This window comes from Trachemys scripta, chromosome 11 (assembly GCF_013100865.1).
Source record: "Trachemys scripta elegans isolate TJP31775 chromosome 11, CAS_Tse_1.0, whole genome shotgun sequence".
Classification (NCBI taxonomy): Eukaryota; Metazoa; Chordata; order Testudines; family Emydidae; genus Trachemys; species Trachemys scripta.
The window spans coordinates 32,107,276-32,130,517 of NC_048308.1; the positions used below are offsets into that span (position 1 = coordinate 32,107,276).

The 23,242-nt window shown below is 40.5% G+C and overlaps 1 protein-coding gene across 8 annotated transcripts in view; it reads right to left on the minus strand.

Moving 5' to 3' along the window:
• Positions 1-23,242, minus strand: part of KCNH7 (potassium voltage-gated channel subfamily H member 7) — a 326,748-nt gene that overhangs the window by 80,001 nt on the left and 223,505 nt on the right. For 4 of the 8 annotated variants that reach the window (XM_034785514.1, XM_034785519.1, XM_034785512.1 and 1 more), the window contains 3 exons: positions 19,673-19,693; positions 19,130-19,153; positions 15,912-16,126 (listed from right to left, as the gene is read on the minus strand). In XM_034785514.1, coding sequence (XP_034641405.1) covers positions 15,912-16,126; positions 19,130-19,153; positions 19,673-19,693 — 260 coding nt within the window. The remainder of the gene's footprint in view (positions 1-15,911; positions 16,127-19,129; positions 19,154-19,672; positions 19,694-23,242) is intronic. The other 4 variants (XM_034785518.1, XM_034785517.1, XM_034785513.1 and 1 more) reach the window with 2 other exon arrangements.

The window sequence follows — 23,242 nt, forward strand, 5'->3', positions numbered from 1 at the left end:
CATTAGTTACCATCACCTGTTCCATCTGCAGATCTCTGGAACTTTTATCTTGTCCATTTGGCATACTCTCAGTTTTTTCTCACCAGCAGTAAGTAGGAACTAAACCCTTTCAGTAAACAATTAAACTTTTGCCCACTGACCTTCCAGTTCATGTATTTGCTAGTACTAAACAGTGAAAACTCTCATTCCTTGCAATAAATGGTGCTAACCTGATAGATCAGCTAAACAAGTCAGTATCCCTTTATATGGAGAAGGTGGTTCCCCGAACAGAGTAAATATATGCCCCCATTACAGCACTGCAAAGTTGTAGTGTTTGCACAGTACTAGTGATACTGGCCTGGATCCATAAAGGGATCTAGCTATATAGAATCACTGAAATCCACTAAACCTGAGTTAGGTGCCCAGGCTCCCTATACAATGAACGAGGAGAGGAGAGGAGAGGAGAGATAGGTGCTTAAGAATGGGATCTACAAAAGACACTTCTTTGCCTATTCAATAGCAGATGCTGATTAAAGGAGTATGTCCTAAGTGGGGGATAGGCTTTATAACGAACTACCAGCTAATCTGAGAATTGGGCTCCCCAGCTCTAAGCGGAGTCACTGTGGCAGGAAAATGCCATGTGCACCTGTTCTGAGGATAATTAGGACGTCAGTCTCCAGGGCCATCAAACTATTAAAATGAAATGTTACAATTCTAAATTTTTAAACTGGGATGTTCGATGCAGGTGTTTTTGTTTGGTTGGGGTTTTATTTATTTTTTTCTGATTTGTTTTGAAATTTGACATAAAATGTAGGTTTCAGAGGAAACACACACACACACACACACACACACCAGCTGCCCACTGTGGCACAGAGAACGGCATTCCCAGGGCTTGGGCTGTAGTGTGCTCCAGCACCCCCTGGGGATCCCTTATCCCTGCCCCCACTGCACCGCAGGAGGCAGGGATAAGGGATCCCTAGGAGGCTGCGGGAAAGTTTTGGGGCTGGCTCCCCCTCACTGCCATCACAGTGCACGCTGCCCGGGCACCTCTGCACATGTAACCCCAGGGATGGTCAGGGGAGAGGAGGTGATCCAGAGAACAGAGAGGGGACCAGGCAACTGCCCTGGGTGTTGGGGGTCAACCCTCCACCAGCCATGCTGACCTGAGAGCTCTGCTGCTCCCTCTCCCTACAGGGCAGCTGCTTAGTCCCCACTCTGCATTTGCAGGAGCACCCAGGCAGCGTGCACCAAAATCTGGCTGTGCTCTTGTGACCAGGAAGCAGCAATCTTTGCAAAAAGCTTCTTTTGTTCAGTTTCCATTGAAAACCTTGCAGGTTCTCTGATAATGTGCTTTCAGACTGGTGATCAGCAGACAATGGGTTACTGCAGATCTGAGCTGCTGTCCTTTGCAAACAGAGGTGGTGGCTGCCATTTGCAATAGACTGCACCATAGATTGTCAGCATTGAGAGATCTAAAGGAAGTTGCCCCAAGGAACTCCGGGATTCATTGGGAAGACTTCTGGGACCTGAGTCAAGCTGGGGGCACATGCACACAGGAAAGTAATAGGGCTCAGATCCTAAGTCCCACCTTAACTTGCACTTGGATGGACCCTGCAGGCCTTAGGTTAACACAATTTGTGTGTGGATATAAGGGAGATTAGACTTGAACCCAGACTCAAACCTGAGCTAACATTGCTGTGTAGACATACCCAGAGTCATTTTCACACTCACTTTCTCTCTGTTCCAATGACTATTTAAATATTTATCTACAATGGAACTGCTTCAAGAGGAGAGACTAGGAGATCCTCCTGAATATCCCATATCTTAGGGCATGCGAACACTAAAAACTTAAGGTGACCTATATTGGATCACAGCTACCACAGTAATGATAGTGGTGGTTCATGTCTGCCTTCAGTCAGTGGTGTGCAGCCCTGCTCTCAGCTCTCCTCACTTCTCCCTGCTGGGAGCCTGGGTGCTCCACAGGCACCCAGCTCCCTGCTGGCTTCCCCCCAATGTTTCCTGCTCCTCACTGGGAGCCTGGTGCCTCCATTCTCAGCTCCAGGCTTGCCACTGGGTGTGGGGCAACCGCCTGGAATCTCACCTCCCCACTTCCCACAAGGAGCAGGGCATCTGCACTGGCTGTCACCTCCCTGCTCTCCACTGGCAGCAGGGCAGCCACATGGAATCCCTCCCAGTGGGGAGCAGGGAGCCGGGAACCTCAGTGCAGCCAGGATCCCAGCGGAGAGCCTAGGCAAGGGGCAGCAGCCCAGGTGGGAGGACTTTCTTGTCAATTTCATGGCTCCAGGCTGACAGCCAACAGCTGATGTAAGTAATGCAGTGTCTACATGGAGGTTGCCTCACCCTGATTGTACTGACATAAGCCGCTTGTGGAGGTGGAGTTATTATGTCGGTGTAGTAAGGCACTTACATTGGTGGGAGCAAGGCTGTAGTGTGTACACTGACATAGTTAGGTGGACATAAGGCATAGTGTAGCGTAGACCAGGTCTTAGTGGTTGGCATACTCTCCTGAAAGGTGGGAGATGTGTGTTAAAATCCCTTTTCCCCATCAGACAGAGGAGGGAACTGACCCTGGATCTCCCACATCCTGGATGAATGCTCTAACCACTGGACTGAAAGTTACAAGGGCGGTGTCTCCTTCTCTGGTGGGATTTCATATGGGTCGTTTTAGGCATGTTCAGAACCCAGCTTGGGCCTTTCAGGTGTGATATGTGTGGGAACCCCTATCGCTGCCTGGTTGGAGAATCCCACTGCAGCTTAGGTAGGCTACGAGATGCCAAGAGTGAGGCGTTGTGCATGTCACTAACAGCAGAAATTTAGGAGCCATGGGGACTTTTACAGTTAAAATTTAGGTACCAAGGGATTTCAGGTGCCTAGAAGGTTAAGTTAGGGGTTTTGAGGACCTCAGTGGCACCTAAATGTTGGACTTAGATGCCTAAAGTCCTTAAGTATCTTTTGTGGATCTGGAGACCTGTGTTTTGATTTGAAGTGAGGAGCTCAGTTCTCATATCCCCAACAATTTTCACTGAAGCAGTAAATTATCTAATTTCTTCAAAGCAAACTGCAATGCAGTTCATGGGCTTGATCAAGATCCCACTGAAGTGAGTAGAAAGACACCCATTCTGTGTTTCTTCCTATATTAAAACTGAGAAATGGGTGATTCTCTGTGGGAGGTGATACAGTATTATCACCAGCACAAATTGCATTCAAGATCTACAACATAGAATAGATCACCGATTATGCACTCAAGTAGATCAAAGACTATGCAGCTCAGGACAGTTACAGTGAGGACGCTGTTCATTCCCTTAAGATACAGATTGATTGGTGACAATTACATTTAAGGCACTAGATACTCCCTACTAATGCAGCAGGGGGCTGGGAAATCTCCTGATTGGAAAGGCTGGATCCGGGGGAAAGGCATTGGCAAATTAAGGATGAACATGTAGATTCAGTTCCTATGCTTTAAAGTAGCTGGGCTCTCTGATTGCTGCCTTTCCACAATATGTTGTGATCTCATCATACAATACTGCAGCATTTCCAATCCCTTTTAGGATTCATCCATCACAAAGAGGATGGACTAAAAGGAAGGTACCTTACAGGAAACACGGCTATTCAGAGGAGGCTTTGAAACATCATTTCTGTGGGTCTGTGATTACCAGGTTTATGAGGGTTGAACCAAGTGTTGTTTTTACACCAGAAGGAAGGACCATTATTTTTTTACCTTATTCTATGCCGAAAAATCCTCATTTTTCTTAAATCCATTAAAAACAATGTGCTCGATTCTTCACTACATTGCACCTCATGTAGTCATAGAGTATAAGGCCAGAAGGGAGCACTAGATCATCCAGTCTGACCTTCTGTACAGCACAGGCCACCATCACTACCCTAACAACCAAAATAAGGCCGAAGTATTACAACCTACAGTAGTAGCCACTGGGGCAGTCATTTATCCCTGTGCAAAGTGACTGCATCATTGAGATTTGGTTGCAGTTTTGCACAGGTGTGAATGATTACACAAGGTACACAGTGGTGGAAAATCAAGCCCATTGATTTTCACTGGTTTTATCATCACTGCAGGGTTCCCTCTCCCATTCGCAGATGTTTTTCCACATGCTCATCATACAAATTACATTTTTAAATGATCATATTACATGCACTTATACTATCTATACAATTAGGCCAATGCATAGTAATTATGAAACTCAGTTATGTAACTACACAGTTTAAAAGATGAAATTATATTGCATTGTTACTTACTAAAAATTACTATGCAATAAAAACAAAACTTTCTGTATGAGCGATACTAATTGAACATTAAGATCAGGATAGCAACTGATGAAACTAAGAAAATTCACAGTTTAAGGGGAAATAAATAAACAACCTGTTCAATACAGTAACCAGATAAATGCCATACCACAAGCATTATTAGTGTGACATGTGTAATTGGAAGACATATCATAAGGTATGTTCCCCCTTAATTTAGAATTTCCTAGCTTTTGTCAGTGTGTGTTCCAAAACTAACAGCCTTGAAATGTAGTTTGTGTGTGAGAGTTATTGTATAGTGTTGTAAACAACGCAATGTGTCAGCTGAATCAGAGTGCTGAAAATATTCAGCTCAATAATTTGGTTTATTTTTAGTTCTTATATTGCCCCTGTCTGTCCTAGATGCTGCTAACCAGTCTTTTTTTAGCCTACAAACCTGAAGGTTAATTTGAAGTCATGATCAGCTAATAGTTATTTTTATATCAACAGCTGTGACTGGCCTTGGGGGCTATTGTTACTTATTTCTTGATCTTCTGGGACTGACAGAACAGAGTCTGGCCAAGATTATAAAAGCATGTAGTGAATATATAGGATCTACCAGTGCATGTCAGGGAACGTCTGAACTTTGAGAGCTTGCTTTTCAAACTGTGGGTGTTCAGTGTTTCTGGAAATCAGACCCAAGTGTCCAATTGTCCAGGAAAACAGAATACATATTTCCTCATCTCCTTCACTGAAGGGTAATGGTGAAATTGTTTGGAAAAGTGTTATTTAAAAGTTATAAACCCAGAAGATTTTTGCCTTATTGCAAGGTGACTATTGTGATGAAACATCATACACTTCAAATTCCTACGGGCTCCAATTCAGCAAGGTACTTAAGCACCTGCCTTACTTGAACACGTGGGTAGTTCCATTGATTTGAGTGGGATTGGCAATCTCTGAATTTTGCTGATTTGGTGCCATACGCTCTATTTACGAAAAAAGAAACATGACTAAAGGGGTGCCGGCTTGTATGTTCATTATTTGGTTAGTTTGGTTTGTTACCAAGCCTAGGCTGTGGATATTCAGAAAATACCTCTCCCTTTTTTTTTCAATGGACGATAGATACAGGTTACTACAGTCTCCATACAGCTCTGACTCTGTTCACAGTAGAATTAACAGCTTGCTTTTGGCTTCAGAGTCAAACATTAGTGTGAATTGAATGCCTATGAGGAGTTTACAATAAAACAAGATAGGGAAAAGATTAAGTTGTTTACTGTTGTACCTCTGTGGGCTGTAATTTTAGGACTAGAAGCCCTTTTTTGTATTCATTAAAAACGTTAAAGGACAGATGTCAGATTTTTGCATTGCTGCTTTCTTTAATAAAATCAACTTTTTGTGCCTATGGGAAGACTTGTCTCGTTCTGGTAATCAGTGTCAAGACCCCATCTGAACTTGTCAGTGCAAAAAATGTGTAGAAATGGGACTGTTCTCCTGAACAGCTCATCAGAAACAATTAAAAAAAAACATTGAGTCTGTCCTAAAGAAGATAGTCTCCTTTAGCACCCCTGGAAATTATAATTCAGAAGATAAGAAACTGCTGTAAGGGAAAGTATTACCAAAACTCTAATTTGAGTGATAGATGTCTACAATGGAACATGACAGGTCCACATTTTTAAGGAAGGGCAATCTGACAAAATTGCTGAGATGTCTATTTGTCCCAGGAAGATTCAGATTGTTATACAGTGAGGGGCATCCAGAGGAAAATATGGTCAGAACATATATAGCTCCAAATGTGCCTTATGCATGGAGTCTTTTCTTGGCAGCTGAACATGCCAGAAAAGATCACAATGTGGGAGTCCAATGAGATTGCTTATTTAAGTCCGGATTCTGGCCCCCTTCCTCATGTTGAACAGCATTCCACTCTGACCCAGATTGTGATACCCTTACTCATCTTTGGCAGTACCTTACTCAGTAGATATTCCTGTTAAGTTCAATGGAATGTCGCATGAAGGGAGGTGCATCACAATGGGAGTTAGCGTGTCACAACCTGCCCCACTCTGAATAGCTCCATTTATTCTGATGGGGCGAGTCAAGCAGTAAGATGCTACTCAACCTGAGGAAGAGTGATGGAATCTAGCCCTTATTGCCTTCCTTTAAAATTCAAGAAACATTGGAAAATACATAAGAAGAAACAATTCTGCACTGGCTTGGCAACAGTCTAGGTGATGTCATTGTTTTTTTCCATAGTTCTGTGAGGTAAGACACCCTTTGCAGTGACATAATGGTAATCTGAGGAGGGTGAGATCTCCTTTCACCTTTCCATTTTAAGATACAAAAGAGTAAAAATGAATGGAGAAGCAGCATTATCAGTGAGGAAATGAACTGATTCGCTCATACATTGTCTGGTTTTCTCTGCTCAAGACATACTCTCCAATGTATCATCTACAGAAAGCCTCCAGAATACGTTATAACAATACTGTTTGTATATATAAAATAAGAACATTCTACTATTATGTCTTTATTGATTTAAGTTCTCTTTTTTCCTTCTTTTTGCTTCTTTAATTTAAGGTGTTGTTTCCCTTTCAGTGTTTTTAACAGCCTTGGATTTTCCTCATACTTTTTTATGTTTTAATTCATTAACAAAATCTCCCTTTTTTATTTTTCTCCAAGCAAGTCCCTTTTCCCCATCTTAATTGCAAATCCCATCTCCCCCATGCTCACTGTTCACTGGAGGGGAGATAAAACCTAGGAATCCGAGCTGGAGGTATTTATTAAAGAAGGAGTGCTGTCTCTACAGCATAAATCTCCACCATTCCTTTAAACTATGCAGAAGCCCCTTTGTGGAAGCTCCAGAAGGGGCCAGGCCCACATATTGAGAGGTAGAGAGTGGAACCATGAATGGTGGGACAACAGTTGTATGTGGCATGCTCTTGCTACCCTAAAAACTATCAAGTCAAAGTAGAGTATGTCACCAAGGCTCAGATCCTCAAAGGTATTTAGGCTCCCATCCTCTATTGAGTTGGATCATAAGCAAACTAGGGAAATGTGGTCTAGATGAAATCACTATAAGGTGGGCGCATAACTGTTTGAAAGACGATACTCAAAAATTAATTGGTTCTTCAAACTGGGATGGTGTATCTAAGTGGGGTCCCGCTGAAGTCAGGGGTCCGCTGAAGTGGGGTCCCGCTGAAGTCAGTCCTAGGTCCAGTACTAGTCAATATTTTCATTAATGACTTGCATAATGGATGTAGAATATGCTTATAAATTTGCAGATGACACCAAGCTGGGAGGGTTTGCAAACACTTTGGAGTACAGGATTAGAATTCAAAAAACCCTTGACAATTTAGAGAATTGATCTGAAATCAACAAGATGGAATTCAATAAAGACAAATGTGAAGTACTACACTTAAAAAGGAAACATCAAATGCAAAACTACACAATGGGGAATAACTGGCTACATGGTAGACTCGGATATGGTAGTTACAGTGGATCACAAGTTGCATATGAGCCAACAATGTGCTGCAGTTACAAAAATGGCTACAATCATTCCAAAGTGTATTAACAGGAGTGTCATATAAAATACGGGAGGTAATTGTCTCAACTCAGCACCGATGAGGCCTCAGGTCGAGTAATGTGTCAAATTCTGGGTGCCACTTTTAGGAAAGAGGTGGACAAATTGTATAGAGTCCAAAAGAGAGCAACAAAAAATATATAGGGTTTAGAAAACCTGACTGATGAGGAAAGGTTGAAAAAATTGGGCATGTTTAGTCCTGAGACAAGAAGACCGATGGTGGACCTGATAACTGTCTTCAAATATGTTAAGGGCTACTATAAAGAGGACTGTAATCGATTGTTCTCCATGTCTACTGAAGGTAGGACAAGAAGTAATGGGCTTAATCTGTAGCAAGGAAGATTTAGATTAGTTAATGGGAAAAACTTTCTAACTATAAGGTACTTACGTTCTGGACTAGGCTTCCAAGGGAAGTTGTGGAATCCTCATCATTGGAGGTTTTTAAGAAGAGGTTGTACAGACACCTTTCTTGGATGGTCTAGGTTTACTTTGTCCTACCTCAGCAGAGGGGGCTGGACTTGATGACTTCTCAAAGTCTCTTTCAGCCCTACATTTCTATGAGTCTATGATGTTACAATCTCTGCCCAAGTCTACAGTTACTTGTATGGGTTCTCTCTCTGGTTCGTAGGACCCATGGTTTGGGAGCAAATTTCTAAGACAAACTGTGATCTGGGGGATTTCCTGGCAGCACAGCTTCTGCAGGAACCATGTTACTAGAAGCCACAAGGAGCCAGGGGAGTAGTGAAGGTAATTGAAACTGTAGAAGCTACTTGGATTTAGGGGGCTGTACTGTGGATTTAAGGACCTCTACTATCTCTGACTTTTCCACAGTGAATGCAAGACCCATGTTCCCTCTCAGTAGAGGACTGAGAAGGAAACTCTTATAACTGAAAGCCTTTTCCAGAATATCTGCACTGATGTCCCATTTTCTTCCATGTACATTTCAAGGTTCACATGCTCACTTTCAAAAAAAACCCTTTGCGATTCAATCACTATTGACATCTCTGCCATTATCTCTCCCTTCAACACCTATTGTCCTTCCAAGATTCTCTCCTGAAACCTCCTTTTGTCTTTTTTTGCCACTCCCCATATTATAGCACTAAGAAGATGCTAGTACCTCTAGATCCTAGGCTTTTCTCCAACAAATTCCAAAGTGCACCGGTTCTATGAAATAGTATAACTACAATGATCATTCACCACTTAATACTTGTTCACTGTCTTATACTTGTTCATATTGTCAGACTGTCTGTAAACACTTCAGGGCAAGAATTATGTTCTGGGTTCCATATTTTATCAGTTGGAAGATACTGTTTGTACTTATTTTCCTCCTCTCCCCAATTTTGCTTTTCACTTAAATTAGTATTTCTTTTCAGTTGTAATCACTGCTATTATTTCAGGGATTCTTCCTCCCCCACCTTTTCCTCAGCCAAACCTCTACTTGCTCTTATTAGCTTGCTAACCTTATTTTTCCTTTACTTCCCCTCTGGCCTTTTAAAATGATAATATTTCCCATCATCACTTCCATTAATTTCCTTTCTCTCTGTCTCACCATCTTTGTATCATTCCCCTTCTCTTTTTCATTCCTTGAATGTCCTATCCAGCTTTAGAATGTGATAGAAGTGATGCAAATATTTTCCTTCCCTCCCCTAGATACTTTCTGAAAAAGGAACCCATTCTGCCTTCTTTCTTATTCTGCCGCTACTAGATCCACTATTAGTGATGCATCACATAGAACCCAAATTCCACAGAATGAGACTCTCATGCTTTCTGACAACTCAATGCAGTGCATGAGCTGACAACCCTCTATGGCATTGGGTTATAGAGACAGCCGCCATCCTGGTGGAGATGCCAGACCACAGCAGTGGGAAGTGGCTTTTTTTTCAATAAAGCCGAGGAATGGAAAACAAGGGAAGAGAGATGTGGCTCTGGTGGATGGAAGAAAGAAGTTGAATGGTCAGGGTATGTTGTGTGTGGGGAATGAAGGAGAGGAATTGTTTGATGCATTCCAGTCCAGAACAAAATATTGGAGCACTGCTTCAGCCTGACCATGACACTGACCTATCATTATCCCCTGTATCATTACTCTCATATCCTGTTGGTTAATCTCTGCATTGGGTTTTCAAACCTGCTATAGAAACTTCTTTGCTGTGTTAGAAAGCTAGAAACATGGTGAGCTTCCTAGAGTACAAATGGCCTCGTGCCAGATTTCAAAAGTATTTAGGCACCTATAGATGCAGATAGGGACCCAGTGGGATTTCAAAAGCACCTATGTGTCTAACTCCCATTGGAGTTATTTTTTTTTTGAAAATCCCAAATTCACTTTTGAAAATTTTACCTCTAGTCAAATTCACCAAAAAAATGACATTTGTCAGTTTTTTTCCCCATGAGTAGCTGTGTTGTTGATGCACAGGAAATAAAATTTAACTTATTCCTGGATAAACTAAATTTGTCTGCAAAAGGCAGACAGATCTAGTTTACTGGCAGGGTTCGCTGCTGGTTTAAATAGGCGTACTATTATTGACTGTAATGGAACTACATCTATTTACACCAGATGAGGATTTGGCCCTGTACCTACTTATTTAGTTTAGGAATAAAGGAAAAGGCTGGGAAGTGATGGTAATAAGGCAGGAAGGAATATCTTTCTGCTACTAGATTTTTCTCTCATTACAGTAAATGGTATATTTCCGATGTGGTTCTGTATTAGTCTTTTAGAAAGACACAAAGTTAATAGAGACATAAGATTATGTCAAATTAAATTGGAAGTGTTCCATGAAGCATTTTTCAGAGCATTTCAAATTTAATTTTAAATTTAGGGAGAATTAATGTTCTCAGCAGGTCAAGCCAATCTGAGACATTTCTGTTGGAGCTTTCATAATGTCTAAATTGTTTGGGGAATAAATGTAGATTTAAAAAAAATCTGCCCATAACATAGACTCATTAGCAGATAGAAATTGTGCATTTTGGCACTAATTTAGCCCATCAGAGTTTAGAAAAAGACAATTGAGCTTGACTTATGCTTGCATAACTTATAAAACCTAGGCTTTTTAATGAAACTTGACTTTTTGCTATATTAGATGTAAAAAGATTTCTCTGTAAAACTAACTTGAATAATTTAAAATATATGAAAATGGATCCAGAAGAGATAAAATCCTTCACGACTGACCAATGAAGAAAGTGCAATGGTTGAAGGCACAAGTTAACTATCTAAAGGGAACTATGGGAAAGATAAGAATCCAATTACATTTTAGGCACCAACTGATTTTAAGATAGAACTAATACAACTTGTATCTCTATTTCTCCAGTAGGACGGACAGTATGTTATTTCATATTTCTGTCAAGGGGCAGAGGAGTATGGAAACTGTCTGGCATGGCAGCAGTATAAAGAGGCAGTAAGAATAAATCAGATCTATGGAAAGTAGAAGGCTAAATTATATTACATGCTCCTTATGCCATTAATATTTCCATGAAGGCTTATAAACAGTTCTTCTCATCTTCATCTATCTGCCATTGGCCAAGTAGAACATTGTGGACTTAGCCTGGCTGGTCTCTAGGCACTGGGGCAATACAAATAATAATAGTAGCTGTTATTATTGATGTCAATAGAAAGACTTCCATTGCCTTCCATAGCCATTGGGCCAGGCCTTATATAATTTCCCTAAATCTAGTAGGGTCAGATTTTCAAAGGTATTTGGGTGCCTAAAGATGCAGGTCTAGGTGCATTTGAAAATCCCACCAGGCACCTATCTACATCGTAGATACCTAAATGCCTTTGAAAATCTGGCCCTTAGACATTAGTCTTGCCTATTAGGCAGTGGAGTAAGTGCAGAGCTCTCAACAGGAACTCGATGACACATTGTGCATGTAGGGAGCTCAATGCCACTGGCACTCCATCAATAGGCATCAGGTGCATGGACACTGCTGCACCCCTTAAGCGAATGTGCTGGGAGAACCCTTCCAGCTAGCCAGCTTTCCTGGCATGCAGAGAGCATTCCTTGTACTCACAAGGAAGCAAGGACTACAGCTCTGGCCAGGCATTGCATGAGGACCAGAAGGAGGGAGGCTTACTTAGGATTATCTCTAAAAGGTTCTTGAGATTGATTAACTGGGCTAAAGTCACAACTGATTTCTATTTCATGTTGTCTCTTTGACTGCTGTTGAACGTACCAAGTATATTCAGGTCAAACATGCCTGCTGAATATATGAGGTATGCCCTATTTCATTGATCTCACAGCAGGTGCTATGGACTTCTCACAATGAAGTGGTTACTTTTAATACATATTAAAAGGAAGGGAAAGAATTTTCTTTGAAGCTAAAACCAGCTGTTACCTCTACTGTAAACTGATATGAAGTGTCTGGTCATGTTTTCACTTGGACTGAGTGGTTTTGTGAAGAAATGATGTGTGACCTATAAATTGTGTTAATACTTACTGATTAACTGGAAATTTGATTGGAATCCAGATAAACTGGAAAGCCTTCAAATAACATTGAATGGCATTCTGTCAGGGCAAATGTGCAATAGAATTTGAAGAAAACTTTTCTTCATGGATTGTTATGCCATAGATTGTGCAATATGTTGTGGTGGCATGATAGCTCTTTAAAATCCTCCTGGTTTTACCTAGGACACAGTATATAAACAGGGGGGTCTAAGTATCTGCAGATTTCACTTGTCCTTCTCAGTGTTTACTACAGAAAATGCCTTGAAAGCTGCAAACATGAGGGTTATCAAACTGAAAAATCCTACTTAACTTTCTAAGACAACTGGCAAATTTTAAGGGCCACTACTGTATGAAATGTCAGGCTAGGTTAGAATTAAGAAGACCATTTTATGCCTGTGCAGAACAGGTAGAGATTCTGTATGAGACAGGACTATCTCTAATAGCATAGAGCTCCAAAGGCACTGAGAGATACATTACAGACACAAAAGGGGGCTGTGCTGCCTTCAAAGATGACGTGACTATGGCAGCCTGGGCACATGGATTCACAAGCCATTCTCACGTTAGACTCCACTAGTGGCCCTCCTATGGAGCCTCTGAGAGAATTTAAATTGCCATCCTCTGATGGAACTGTCCACTCCCCCAGAGAATGGTGTTGTAACAGCATCCCTGCTCACTGGGGCAGAATCTTCTTAGGCCTGGTCTACACTAACCCCCCAATTCGAACTAAGGTACACAACTTCAGCTACGTGAATAACGTAGCTGAAGTTCGAAGTACCTTAGTTCGAACTTACCTCGGTCCAGACGCGGCAGGCAGGCTCCCCCGTCGACTTCGCGGTACTCCTCTTGCCGAGCTGGAGTACCGCAGTCGACAGCGAGCACTTCCGGGTTCGACTTATCGCGTCTTGTCTGGACGAGATAAGTCGAACCCAGAAGTTCGATTTGCTTGCCGCCGAACTACCGGGTAGTGTAGACCTACCCTTAGGTGCAGCAACTCCCATTGGCAAAGATCAGTGCAACTTCTACCTTTGAACCAGCAGAGGCTGAATCTGATCTCTTTTGGTAGACTATAAACATTAAAGCTTGAAATCTAATGGATCATTATGTTTTGTGAGACTTCAAATTTTTCTTGGTTTTATACTCCACTCATGTTCCTTATGACTGTAACCCTGTATACAGGAGAATAACCTCATTAGGTCACTGGAGATATGACTGTCAGTCTTTTCATGCAAGAGGCTGATTGTTCCTCCAAACAAATACAATAATTTATTATACCCTACAAAATTCAAAAGTATTCTGGTGGTATATTTTCAAAGTGGTGCATGCCAGCTGTATCTGTGTGTCTCCTGTTATGGTCAGACCCCACAAAAATTTTTGATAATACTTCTCTAGAAATCAGTGGAACTCAGTGGGCCTAGAATATAAAAAGGAGGCCAAGAAAAAAATGTTAATTTTCGATGGTTGGAACTCTGGATAATTGAAGTGGATAGGGTATAAAACAAGAATGAATCAGGACTTCTACCCTAAGCTAAAATTGAACTCAACTCGATTTTTACGTGTTCTCACACTACTGCACTTGCTGTTTTAGTTGGGACTGGAATTATGAGTCACTGAAATGCTAAAAGAAAGGCTGTTCTAGCAGTTTTCCTGTCCATCTGATGGCAGCAAGCACAGAGAAACTCACAAAAAAGCAAAGTCTTGTGATATTTACAGATTGAAGCAGCTCTGGTAAGCTTTAAATAAACACCCCAACTTTTGCATGCTGATCCATATTGACCTTTCGGGCTCCTAGAGTTTCATCTATCACTGGTTTCTTAACTCCTGGGGCTCTAGCCTTCAATCCAGCCAGTAACCAGTATAACAGCTGATGTTCTTGTGGCCATTAACTAGCACTGTCCACTAAAAGTAGGCTGATTTCCTAAGTGTGCAATGAAAATTTACTGGTGTTCCCATTAACTGCTTCTGGGGGCTTAAAAAATGAAAACCTATTCCATTTATCTATATTCTACTCTGTTCATCAGTCTGGCAAGAGAGCAATGCATCCTATAGTGACAAACTGGATATAGATCATATTGAATAATGGATGAAGACCTTTCCAGCCTCTGTAGTCTCTGTATTTGGACTCTTCAGTGTCTTCCTGTGTTCAATAAATTAAGTTCAGATAACTCCTTAACAACCATTTACAGCACAATCTTATACGTCAGATACTTTCACAGAACAGACAATACTTAATCAGAGCCTGTTCTTGCACTATATTTTCCTAAATATACAAAGTGTGAATTTTGTGTATATAGTCTCTCTCTCTCTCCCCCCCCTTTACTTTACTGTGTATTTTATACATACTCACCCACACTATCAGCATGCAGATCAGTTTGTTAGGGACAAATTGTGACCAGCGCCTGTGCTCAGGCACAGGCATCAGGGACAAAAGAAACTCTCACAGTAACAGTTCCTGTACTTCCTGATTGTAGGGAACACAGGGACTGCTTGTTCCTGATCTCCTACTCCTTCCCCCAGATCATGGGCCAATCCCCACTCTGCACAGAAAGAGCATGTACACCAAAGGACCAATCATATTTATCCTGTTCTGGTGAGATGGTGTCCACTCCAGGCAAAAGCTCTCCAGTCCCACTCCTGAGATTGTGCTCCTCCACATATAAAAGGCTATGGTATAAAAGCCATTAATGTTTATGCTACAATTTTCTAGACTTTCAGTCTACTGTACACATTGCTGTTAGAGTATGGTTCATCTTACACCAGCCAGATTTGCTTTGTGTACATATTTCAGCAGAGTAAAACAAATGTCCTTCAAAATGGGCCAAATTTTCAGAGTGCTCAACTTGGCTTAAATTACACATCACATCCCCAGTGCTGGCAGAAGTTATCACAGGCATACACAGATGCTAACAGAGAGAAGGTGCCAACATATATTTGTATGTATGCATACGGAAACCCTGTTTTGAAAAGCAGTGGACAACAGAGACAATGTCTGCTTTCGTCAAAATTGTAAAAATTAAGTCCAAGGGCCTTCATATCTGATTTTGACAGCTGTTTTTGTATGCGTGTGTGAAAAAGTGACCCACAAAGAAAGGTAATATGAAAAAATAAGAAACTGGAACATAAATTAGTGGGCATCATTATGCTACCAATAGCAGTAGCATAATCACATAACATTTACTGCTACATTGTATTTTGCAGTGGCCAGCAGTTCAGAATGTTGGTGGAGGAAAAGGAATACATAATGAGAAGCTACACAAAATAAGTCACATATTGATTGAGCAGGCAATGCCAGGAATCACTGATGTAGAGTCACTGTGGACACTGAGCTGCAATAAAGTAAATGCCCAAACACTATAAATAACAGACTACCGTCCCATCATCACTGAATAGTAAAAGTTTTTTACTATTTACACCACTTTGGAGTATAATAGGGCATTTTAGGAGAAGCTTAGCAATATCAACAAAACCACACCTTTTACAGCTGGCATCGATAATAATCGAACTAGAAAGCACAAACCTCAATAATTTAAAATGTTTTGGAAACATCCAAATCATTCACGATGAACAAGGTTTCAGAATAAACAATGTGAAAAATGAATTTAATAGAATTAAAACATAGATTAGGAATTCAGAGAACAAAAAGTATTGGATTGTAAACCAGATCCTACCTGGGTAACCTTCTCTGTTACATTGTGCGTTCGATCTTTCACCTTGGGTGCAATAATTGTTTTCTCTGAAGAAGGAGGCGATGAAGACTTTTTGTCATTTTTGATATCTGAAAAGTTCAGAGTGAGCTGTGGAATTTTGTTGATGGTGCTATATTTGTTGAGGTTCGAATCCGATGTGGATCCCAATAGACTTGACTTGATATGATTGAAAGGCCCTAAAAATTGGAAAGCATACTTAATATTTGACAAATGGAGAGAACTAAAGACGTTGTCCATGATGTTTAACTGATGAACCACAGAAATATGTGCCTAAGATAGTTAATCTAAAATTTGTTTATAATAAAAAAGTCTGTATAAAAAGAGGACTTTTACTGGCCAATAAGGGACAAATTTGCTCTTGAATGTGCATACATAATTCCCTTTGTCCACAGCCTACAGTACTGTACATGAAGTCAATGGATAAACCATGTCAATGGATGCTGTGTACATATGTCCCTAAAAATTCTGAACCAGTCACATTATAGATTGGAAATATAATGTCCTTACTTTACATATAAAAGTGAAAGAAGGGCACAGGAATTGATTTTGTACAGGAATGGCTGTTCTGCCTGGGTACTCAAGAGTTTTAGTCTTCAGCCTTGTGACTCACTGAATGGCCAAGTCACAAGGTTATTTTACTATTGCTGGTTAAACACACCTGTGTTGCTTATGTCTGTAAAATCATAAATTATAAAAGCTGAGCATATTTTGGTAAATTGAATAATATTATTTGAATATTTGCCCTTTCTTCAAATCCTGCTGATTAAATCATTTCAGGTATTTTAGAAAACAGTCAATTAACTGAGTGCAGATATGGTTTAAAATTATTTGACATCCATCTGCAAAAATAATTACAGTGGAGATGGAGAAACGTTAGTAATTTTAAATGCAAAAAGTTGAAGTGATTTTACTAAAAACAAGTATTTATCTACCTCATTAAGGTATTTTATAACCTGTGTCTCTCTTCATTCCCTTGGTTTAATTAATCAGCTATGACATCTAGGTCCCTTAGCATGATGTATCTATTGTGATACCCTGGTACTTAATGCCTGCTGTGTCTTTATTTGCACATAGATTCTAAATCTCTTTTTTTCATTCATGTGACCAGGACTATAATAGAGAGAAAATGGTACCAAACAGTTTTCAATCAGTAATCTCATTCTCATGTTGTTTATTGAAGTCTACTCCATAGAGGACCAATTTACTATTACTGCATTCTCGACAGACTGTGCTTTACTCATGTAATTTGTCTTATGGTCATTTAGCCAATGTTATAATCTGATCCGCTTTGGTAGTGCTCCAGTCTCAGATGGCAATGTTCCAGTGTATAGAGATTCTAAATAAAATTAGATTCATAACTGGTTCTAACGAATATTTTTAAATATATACAGTGAGTTAAATTCATCCATGATACAATTCTACTAGAGCAAATAGAAATATACCTGGGATGGATTTGAGCCAATAAACCACATGTAAAACTACTAAAAGAATTTTAGAACTGTTCTTTGAATTGAAGTATTCATTAACATCTGGTCTACATTTTGTTTTTTTAGGCACCCAACAATGGACCAAAACCCAAGATCTTTATTGCATTTTTACTCAGACATTATTTAGACAAAGCTCCTATTGACTTCAGCTGAATAAGGGGTTTAGGATTTGACTCATGTGAATATTATGGAATGTTCCTGAAAAACCTCTTATATTGGTGCGCTAATTTTCAAGAAGTATTGTTACAGTTATCATTCTCAACAAATTATTGGGAGAAATAGGACTTCTTATCATATTCCATATATATTTCAGAGTCTTGTGTTATTTTAATAAGATTCATGATAGTTGTTCATAACAATGACAACTCAAATGCTTCATGAAATGGATGTCCATTAAAGGTAGCTCTTTCCAATACTGCACAGAGGCATTTGAATCTATATAGCTGATCATTACTCTACGCTCATCTTATAAAATTGGTCTGGGAGCCAAAAAATGTGCTTGGTACAGAGTAATCTTTTTAAAGAGGGGAATGGGACTGGAGGACTGTAAGGAAGTTTAGAGATCAAATTAATTACCCCTCTCTAAGAAATGGCTTTATTTGTTTGACTAGTGATTCACTAGAGATTTGCTGATACAGACTAACACAGCTACCACTCTGAAACTAGAGATTTAGTGATTCCCTTTCTATAGTATTAGTATTACAGCACACGAGACTAAAACCTTGCTTTTTATCCTTTGGCTTCAAAAAAGTTATTCCAAGGTTTAAAATATCTTATTGACAATGAGTTAATAACGTTACTTCATTAAAGGACATTAGTGGGTTAATCCCAAATGTCTGGCTTACAATGACTGAAAATTACTCCCAACTGTGAGCTGCTCTGTATTCATTTCCTAGTAGACAGATGTCTGTACCAGGGAGAGGAAAAAACAAAAGAAAAAAACAAAATACCACCATAACTGACACTAATTGGCCCCTTGTTGACAGTTTCAGCAGAGAGGCCAGGGATTGAATAAACATGGAGAATGAAATATGCCTCCCTTTTCCCCAAAAGAAATCCCTCTAGATCAGATGTGAGGCACGTTGGTGGGGCAGTGTTGCACTGCCACTGCTTGGGCTGTACCTGTTCTGTAGATTAATTGAGGACTTCACTCTCCTGTGATGTCAATCCATAATCTTTCACCAGCAAGAAATTCACTTACAAAACTTGTTTTACAGAAAAAAGACATTGCACTATATTTAAAACTCTGCTGACATACACAAGAAGCAAATGTAGTGACTTCATAGTCCACTGGTGATGAATTGCTTACAGAATTTCGCTCATGCACTGCATGCAGTTTAGTAAGGAGACATTTTACCAGGTACACACACTTTTGCAGCATGCATGAAATCATGAACCAAACAGTTCCCAAATTTAGCTACAACTATTGTAGTTTTCTGTTTTCTCTTGCAGAATTCAGTTTTCTGATGCATTGTGCAAGAAGTGTTTTCCAGAAGCAGAAGAAGGAGCTATGGAATTAAATCCAAATGGCATTTAAACGGCACAGCTCAGCCACCTTTTCCTGTCATTGTTCTGCTGAATAGAAATTATTTCTGAATACTAGTGTACATGATTAAGAGTTACTTCAATGTGAAATTGGCAATGAAGTTCATGCATGCCCATTTGAATACTACAGTAAGCTTGGAACCATACCCCCTGCCATCCAGGAGCGTGAAACTAGTTTTAAGGAGACAAAAGAGGAATAAATGAAGAGACTGCCACATGGGTCCTGATTATTATTTAATGTTCTTTACTTGTAAGATGGTAACTGAAATACAACGAAATGCCTCCTAACTATTGATTGTTCATTAAGGATCCAATTCTACACTCATTTCATAGACAAAATTCCCAGTGGCTTCAATAACGGTTTTGCCTGTATAAAGACTGCAGCGCTGAATTCGATAAATCTCTCTTCCTCTCTTTTTGTTAACAAACATTTAAGAAGAACAAGCATAATTATTATTTAACCATTCCTTCACTTCTTCCAAGGAGTGGTAGCTAATGTAGTGGCTATAGCTGAGGGACTAATTATGTCTCCAACAAACTAAAACAAAGATCATTTCAGTAATGCACCTGGCCCTACAGAGGTCAGCATGAGAATGTTGCATTTGTACATTTCATACAGCAGGCAAGTTAACATGCCAAGGAGTGTGGCAGCTGAAGAACTGGGTGGTACCTTTTATACTCATACGTTACCTTTGACATTGCGACCATTGTCTGGTTTTCAGCATAATAAGAATAAAGAAGAGAAGAGAAAAGAAGAAAACTAAAATCTACATCAGAGAATGCACAATATATTGGTTAAAATATATATTTGACTGGAATTGCTAGATTTTTCCATCAATTTGACTGCCAATTAAGATGAAATGATTTTGATAATTGATTATGTTCAACAACTTTTAAAACTCATGTGGTAGATCCTCCGCTGTTGTAAACTATCATAACTCCATAATGGACCTATGACAATTTACAACAGTGAAAAATCTCCACCATATGCCTTACCTTAGCAAAATTCCAATACATTTTCCCCTCAATATGCTGATTTTGAGATTGATCCTCCAACTCTACACTTTGAAGAAAAAAACTATCCTTTCATGAAGTGGCAAAATGGTAACTTTTAACTAAATAAGCACCATAAGGCCAGGTTTGCAAAGGTTTGCAAAGGTTGATTTAGGCACCTACAGATGCAGATAGGCACATAGGGTGGGATTCACAAGGGGGACATAGGCATCCAACTGCCTCTTTTGGCTCCTAAATCCAACATTTAGGCACCACCAGCATTCACAAAATCCCTGCTCAGCGGCTGCCTAAACCTGCAGGTGCCTAAAATCTCTAGACACCCACGTTTCCACCATTAAAGTTCCCAAGGCACCTACATTTTGGCAGCTGAACAGACTAACAGCTGTCTCAGTCCTGACGGCACCAAATGTCTAGGCACCTCATTCATGCCTAAGCCCCAGCAGGATTCACTAATTGCTTTTTGGGCCGGATACAGTAGGTATGCCCCAGGCATGCCTAAATCTACATAAAATAGCCAGAGGTGGTGGTTGTGCTTGTGCTTCTCGTCTTCCCTGCTCCCCCTCCCCCACCATTGCCCACCCCTTTATAACTTCTAGCCCACTGGTTAGGACATTCACGTGGGATGTGAGAGATTCAGGTTCCAGTGCTCCCTGCTCCAATGAATATTTAATTATTTATACACATTGGAACAGCTTCAACAGGAGAGAGAAACCTACCCTATAGCCCAATGGTTAGGGAATGCTCCTGAAAGGTGGGAAACCCAAATCCAAGTCCTTGCTCCAAATCAGGCAGAAGGGGAATTAAACTTGGGTTTCCCATGTCCTGGGTGATTGCTCTAATCACTGGGCTTTGTGCACGAGGGCAATAGCACCTCCTCCTCCTCTTTTCTTGAGAAAGGGCTGACCTGGCTTAGATGCCTAACTCCAGGAGAGGGTCCAAGACTTTGAATCCCAAATGGAGACATGGGCCTCCCTCTGGCCCACACTTAGACACTTAAGTAACTTTGAGTGGTGGGGTTTAGACCACATCCCCCTTCTCAGCATTTCCTTGTGGCTAGTTTGGGCGGTTCTCTGATCCGCATTTTGGGCTTTTGAGAATCCTAGTCTTAGGCACCTCATTCTCTCCTTGCATTGTACAGGAGCTTGGCACCTTCCTCAGGGGTGCGGAGTGTTGTAGCACCTTGTGAATTCCAACTTAACTCCCATTGATTTCAATGGGAGTTTGTCAGCTAGGTGGTTCTGAAAATCCCACTAGGAGCCTAGGTGCCTAACTCAGCCTTGTGCATTACTCTGTTGTTCTTGTGATTTTCTAGATAGCTAAAAATGCTCAGCATCACAATGCCCAAATCCCTTCATAGATCTGGGTCTAGGTGCCCATGTACATCTTTAGGTGCCTACAAATATTTTTTAAAATGTGGCCCATAGGACCCAATCCAAGTCCATTAAAGTGAATGGAAATATTTCTACTGACCTCCTTGGGCTTTGGATCAGCTCAATGGGGGTGAGAAACTGCCATGGCAGGCACCTGGAAAGGAGCTGGCTCTGCACAACCTGCTTTTGTCCCCTGGATACAGATGGCACACCTGGCTCCTAGTGGGCTGTTGGGAACTGGGATGACTTAGGGAGCACAAAGGCAGTATACATCTCTCCTTAGCTGTGCCATACCCAAGGACTAGGCCCATTTTTCTTTCTGTCTCATGCCTCATTAGCAGTAATACAGATTCTGCAGGCTAAATTAGGATCTCAGCAACACCTATTCAAAACCTCTTTAGCCTTCGGTACATTGCACAGGTGTTACGGAGGGCATAATCTGAAGCCACTAAGGTTGCCCAGGTGTAGATGAAGGCCTAAACTGCCCCCAGAAGTTATAATACTGGTGCTGGTGTCTGAAGTGGAAAAAACCCATCTTGCGTTTGGAGCATAGGGCAGGTAGATAATATAGCCTCTCCCTGGCTTTTTACTTTCATACTTTCAAACAGAGTAAATTTGATATGGAAACCAATGAAACACACACAACTGAATTTGGAAAGTCACACTGCCATTTTTACTGAGTCACACTTTTCAGCACAGAACTGCATTTTAAAACAAGCTGCCAACTGCAGCTTCAATATTTTTGACATACATATTGATAGGTAGCTGTACCACATGAAATAACTGATACTCTCAATGACCCTTGCCTTCTATGGTAAGCAAATTTGAATCCAGCTGAATTAATGCAGTTACCAGCAAACTAAATTACCTTATTCTAGTTCTGTTAGAATCCTCTTAAACAGGCTCCATTAATGTTTTTTCAGATTGAGGAAATGTAAAAATGTTTTGAATCTGAAGGCTACGTTTCAATTTCAATCAGGACTTCTGCATAAAATTACTAATTATTAAGGATCTAGAAACACATAGAATAGTGAAAAGAAATGTATTGGCCTATGTTATGTGCCTCCCTTGGGCCACATGTTTTGCTTGATTAGGGACCACAGAATTTGTCCTTGTATGATTGCAATTAATTGCCTTTATTTAGGATTTTATATGCTCCAGCTATAGGACATGCCTTCTAAAACATCTGGATTGAGTGCCATGAAAAAATTTTGTTGGCTCAAATCCTGCTTGCCTATTTGTGTGAATAAGGTGAGTAGGATTTAGACTCATTGGCTAAAAATTTAACAAATCCTTACCGAATAAGTTGCTATTTTCTAATAAGTTTCCCAATAGATGGCACCAGGGATGGTTGCTATTGCTCCCTACAATCTTGAGACTTATCCTGCTGTTGGAACTGTTCTACAGCATATTTAACATCCACAGGTACTGTATAAAGATACAGGACCTGATTCTCCACGGCCTTTGTAACCCACTGGTGAGTGTGTTACAGGTCCCCCTCGGTGCCAATTCACAAAGGATATGAATTGTTACAGCCCCTACCTACAGGGCTCTTTAGCTCAAGCTGGAGCAGATAATGCATTTATCTCTGGAGGTCCTGGTGTGCTGGCCAAGAGGGCAGCTGTTGCACTTGCGCCTTATATTATCATTTACATCTATGCCAAGTGCAATCAGAATGATGGTAACAATAATACATAACTCTTCTATAGCACTCTTCATTAGTAGATCTTATAGTCCTTCATAAAAGAGGTCCGTTTTATATCCATTTTGCACTTGGCCTGGATATAAATGTGCAAGACAATGGAGAATCAGGCTTATGGTTTGCAGCTGTGATCAGGTACAACATCCATAGCACATATATATATATACTGTATAA